The sequence below is a fragment of the Hippocampus bargibanti genome, linkage group LG05 (genome assembly GCF_051943395.1).
Source record: "Hippocampus bargibanti isolate YZ-2025 linkage group LG05, ASM5194339v1, whole genome shotgun sequence".
Taxonomy (NCBI): Eukaryota; Metazoa; Chordata; class Actinopteri; order Syngnathiformes; family Syngnathidae; genus Hippocampus; species Hippocampus bargibanti.
Window position 1 is genome coordinate 1669401 of NC_142738.1, and position 4867 is coordinate 1674267.

The following is a 4867-nucleotide window of genomic DNA, read 5'->3' on the forward strand; positions in this document are numbered from 1 at the left end:
GCTGCTTCAAGCAAATCTACCGAGCTAATATATAGTTAGACAGCTAACTAGCCAGCTAGCTAGAGAGCTTAAAACTGCTGCTTGAAGCAAAGCTACCTAGCTAATAGTTAGCCAGATAGCTAGCCACCTAGCTAGATAGCTTAAAACTGCTACTTCAAGTAAAGCTAGCTAGCTAATAGATAGCTAGGCAGCTATCCAGATAGTTTATAACTGCTGCTTCAAGCAAAGCTACCTTGCTCAGAGATACTTAGTCATCTAGCTAGATAGCTTAAAACTGCTGCTTCAAGCAAACCTAGCTAGCTAATAGATAATAATAATAATAATAATAATAATACATTTCATTTTAAGCGCCTTTCAAAGCTCTCAAGGACACTTTAGTCACAGGCAAGCAAAGGTACTATAATAAATAAAATACAATCACAAATAGAATACAATAAATAAAATACAGATATAAATAGAAACAAGAGAAAGAGCTACACAGAAAATACGATAGCTAGCTAGCTAGATCGCTAGGCGGCTAGCCAAAAAGCTTATAAATGCTGCTTCAAGCCAAAATGGCTTGAAGTTATTGGACATGATTTTTTTTTTAGACTTGTGCGTCTGCTAATATTGAAGATGGTTAATAAATTTTATGATCTGAAGTGAAAGTGACTTGAGGAGCTTGTGGAAATGTCCAAAACAATCCTAAAATGGACGGCGGAAAATGGAGCACTATTTGTAACTTTTCCAGTACAACTAACTAAATTTTCAAAACACCTGGAAAGTATCAAAAAGTCTCTTCAAACCAAAATGGCAACTTTCCCATCAAATAATTCAGGTTTGCATCAGACGGTGACTAGAGGAAAGCAGAAGTGTGCGCTGTCTCTTTAAGGAAAAAAGGAAAAAAAACAGAAAAGCAAGGAAGTGGCTACGGTTTCTACTTCCTGTGTTTACTTTCACTTCTTGCTCTTGGGTTTGTTGTGGTCACTCTGTGTGGCTTCGTCTACCATGAGCAGGTAGAAAAGTATATTGTTTTGCTGTGCACGGATGTCTTTTAAGACTCGTCATTCTCAGGAGAAGTTAAAAACAACATAAAAGTAAGAAACTACACTTCTTGAAAGTTTTGAAAGGTGCTTAGAAATGAAATGTATTATTATTATTATTCAGTGCAGTTGTTTTCAATAGCCACACTTCCATGTTGGTGGTTTTTCATGCTGGCCATCATACTATATGTATTTTTCTGCTCAAATTTGCATGACTTGAGTGATGCGAGCGTGGCGAGTCTACCCAACTCGTTGCGCGATAGGCGCGTTAGCAAAAAGTCAACGATGCTTAAAGGACAACCGACACCTCCGGACAAGTTGCGTCCATAATTTGTAAAATGGCTTCAAATGACTTCTACTGAGCGCATTTGACAAAGATTCCACCGCATATAGCTATATTTTACGTTTTAAGACTAACACTGAATATTCATGAAGTCTTGTCTTGGAGTTGATGACAATGCCCTATGTGACGTCACGGAGGGAACGCCCCTGACCGAGAAAGCAACACACAATGCATTTTGGGTACTTTTTTTTTCATCTGAAAACACCGTGTTGATGGTGAAATTAGAAGGAAAACTACATAAACAACGCGATGGGTAATCATCGTGTCCCCCAGCCAATGGTGGTAACACGCATAAAGAAGGTGTATGATTACACAAATTACCAGCGGACAAATCAGCCCATTTCCAACGGAGCATGTGCGCCAATTAGCTTTTGTTTTTGTAAGGTTGCTAATGACTAATGCAATAAAATATAAATGGATACAGGACAGAGCACGGATCGCCCTTTGCCCCCATATTTGAACATTACTAATGAGGCAACACGGCTATTCGGTACAGCACTACTCAGTCAAGTATTCTTTATCCTCTGCGAAGAGAGCAGCGACAGGTAACATAAACACAACGTTACATTGTACTGAGTAGGCTGTGGTCTCTCTCCAGAAGATGCATGAGATAAGAAGCGATGCGGGCAGCGTCGCGGCTCCCTCCGTCGAAGTTCCTCCCCCTCTGAAGCAAGGTGAGACCTTCCATGTCTTCATCAGCTACAGCAGCACCGACTACCAGTGGACGCACTCCCTTATCCAGCATCTGGAAGGCCAGGGCCTGCACGTCTGCTACCACGAGCGTGACTTCACGGCCGGCCGGACCGTGCTGGAGAACATGTCTGATTGCATCCATGGGAGCCAGAAAGTGCTTCTAGTCCTCAGTTCGGAGTTTGTGAGGAGCCGTTGGTGTCTCCTGGAGGCCAACATGTCTCTGTTCAGGGACTGCCTGGAGAGGAAGCCTATCGTCCCCGTTCTTCTGGAACCGGCCGTCTGCGTCCCGCTTCACCTCTGCCACCTCACCTATCTGGAGGCTCAGGATGCCGACTTTATGGCCAAGCTGCTGAAGGTCCTCTTCACCCCCAACCTGCAACTCCAGGGCTCTACGGTGGTTCCCTACCAGCCTCCGTCCATCTACAACGGGAAAGCCTTGCAGCCCTTAACTGCCGCCAACGTGGAAAGTCTTTGCAAGTGGGATGCGGGGCAGTTCAGTGACATGGATGTACCGGATCAACTGCGCCTTATCGTTGAAGACCCGGAGAAGTACAGAAAGGCCATCGGCATCATCAACCGCGTGTCTCTTCATAAAGTGTGGCTGCGACCACTCTGGATCAGGGCTGTGTTCTATGTTGCTGGCGTCGTAGCGTTTCTGTCATTCACGGCAATGTTTATCTATGCAACAGCTTATTTGTTGTCGGAAATTTTGCCCTTAACCCCCTCATACTTTCCCATTGGGGGATGGGCCGTAATCATCATATGTTTCTTCTCCGTTCCAATCGGCTTACTGGTTCACCTTTCTCTTTGGAAGAACGATGACGAGAAGCATGTCGTGAGAGAGATGCAAAAAGCCGCGGGTCAGGCCAATGCAATCCTCATGGAGGAGAAGCTCCTGATGGGTTGTCGGTCCAATTCAATCATTTATCTGGCATATGTTTCATTGGACGCTTGCAAAAGGGAGTTTGCGGTGACGTTTGAGGCCGGTGCTGAGGAACTCTTTAGAATAGCTCTGGTCTGGTTCTCCTCTGGGTATGCCTGCTGCCTTGCAAAAAGGCACTTCCCCTTTCTTCAGCCATGCCCCGGCCCGGGACACTTGGACGGGGGAGTTTGTTTCTGCCAGTATGTTTCCCAGCAACTGAGCCGAGGAGAGTGGAAGTGACTGTCGTTCAAAATGTGTCTTTCCACGATCTGGAAACACTCATCTTGGTGATCATATCGATGAACTGAGTCTGAAGACTGTATTGTTTGCAGAAAACCAATCAAAACAGTATTTTCTTGCCTTCTGATTAAAACGAAGCATCATAAGACAGAAGACTGTCTTGAGTTTGTCACGAAAAATCTGACCTGCCATCTGAAACCTGAGAGTAGTGCCCTTGAATAGGTGCCGATGCCGACCAGGGCCAATAATTATCACATTTTATTGGGGTTAAAAAGTAATTACATGAACTGCACAGTACTTCTCTCCTACGACAGTTATAGTTTGGTATCACAATAAAAACTAATGTCATATTTACGTATAGTGTAAAGCATGTAAATGCTAAACAAGAGAGGGCTAAGTATCGATCCCTGTGGGACTCCGCATGTAACATTAACCGTGACTTACATGGCGCCCCCTCCCTGAGAAGTAAGAACTGAACCAGGAAAGAGCTGAGGCTAAGATACAAAAATACACATTCTGAGGCATTCTAAAAGGCGTTAAGATTGATGTTGTCAAAGGCAGCACTAAGATCGACTATTAACAATATGGGTAAGGTGTCAGACGCAATAGCTAGGAGAAGATCATTGACAACTCTAGCAAGTAGGCTGGTGGTCCTTAAACCGTGACTGAAAACCTATTGTTTGCATACAAGCAGTCATTAAGCTTTTGCGCTAGGACTTTTTCAAGAATGTTTCCCAACAAACGGGAGATTTGAACCGGGCTAGGACTGACAGAAACTCTCGGCTGAGATTTGGTCACTTAAGAAAGGATCGGATAATAGAAGCCTGAGAAACCGGCAGTACAGTGCCGTAGAATGGTGATAAATGAATACTATTTAAGATGGATCATCTTTAATCTTTAATGAGTTTGCTAGGAATAGGCTCGAGAGCGTTTTGCCGCCCTAACAGGTTTTGTAAGACTTTCAAAAACGAGAAAGCGTTGTCGGGCAAAAATATATCTAAAATTCTTATCATGGAACATGGTTCGGTACCTCGTTGCTTACACCGCGTGCAGGCAATGTTTGAGGTGGCGAGTTTCTTATGCAATATTTAAGCCGAGCGGAAGATGAGCCATCGGATGACATCTGAAAATCTGGTCAAGATGTCAAACCGACGCCGTCATGTAAATAACGGGATCAATATTTGCCACCTTTTACGGCATTTGGAGAAGAGATTCAGGATATGAGGAGGCCTCGGTCAAAGCGTGCGAACAAACAGTGCGAACGTACACTAATGAGAACATTGGATAATACGCCCATCACGACAGGGTTGACTGGCGGGTCAGTGGTCACGGTGTACGGGCGACGGCAGTGTCGTGTTTGATAAGCAATAAAAATGCGTCCTCAATTAAAATCTAATTAAGAGGTCGTGACGCATAGCCACAGCGGCAAATAACGGTGGGACTAACGAGAACACTCATTCGTCTCGTTTGTCAAACGAGCCAGCTATCGAGCTCGATAGCTGGCTATTGACTATCTAGCTGGCTAGCTATCAGCTAACTGTTACTTATCTATCTAGCTATTTGAGACTGGAAACATCTATCTAGCTTTAGCTATCTAACTAATAGATTAGTTTTCTATATATTTGAGTGATTCCGGGTTGAGTGAAC

The 4867-nt window shown here is 44.0% G+C and overlaps 1 protein-coding gene across 1 annotated transcript; it reads left to right on the forward strand.

Moving 5' to 3' along the window:
- The first annotated feature begins 940 nt into the window (after positions 1–940).
- Positions 941–3366, forward strand: LOC148897418 (uncharacterized). The gene is made up of 2 exons (XM_088996477.1): positions 941–1076; positions 1964–3366. Exon 2 carries the CDS (start codon positions 1967–1969, stop codon positions 3218–3220), a length of 1254 nt encoding a protein of 417 aa, XP_088852603.1. The 5' UTR covers positions 941–1076; positions 1964–1966; the 3' UTR covers positions 3221–3366.
- The last annotated feature ends 1501 nt before the right edge of the window (positions 3367–4867 follow it).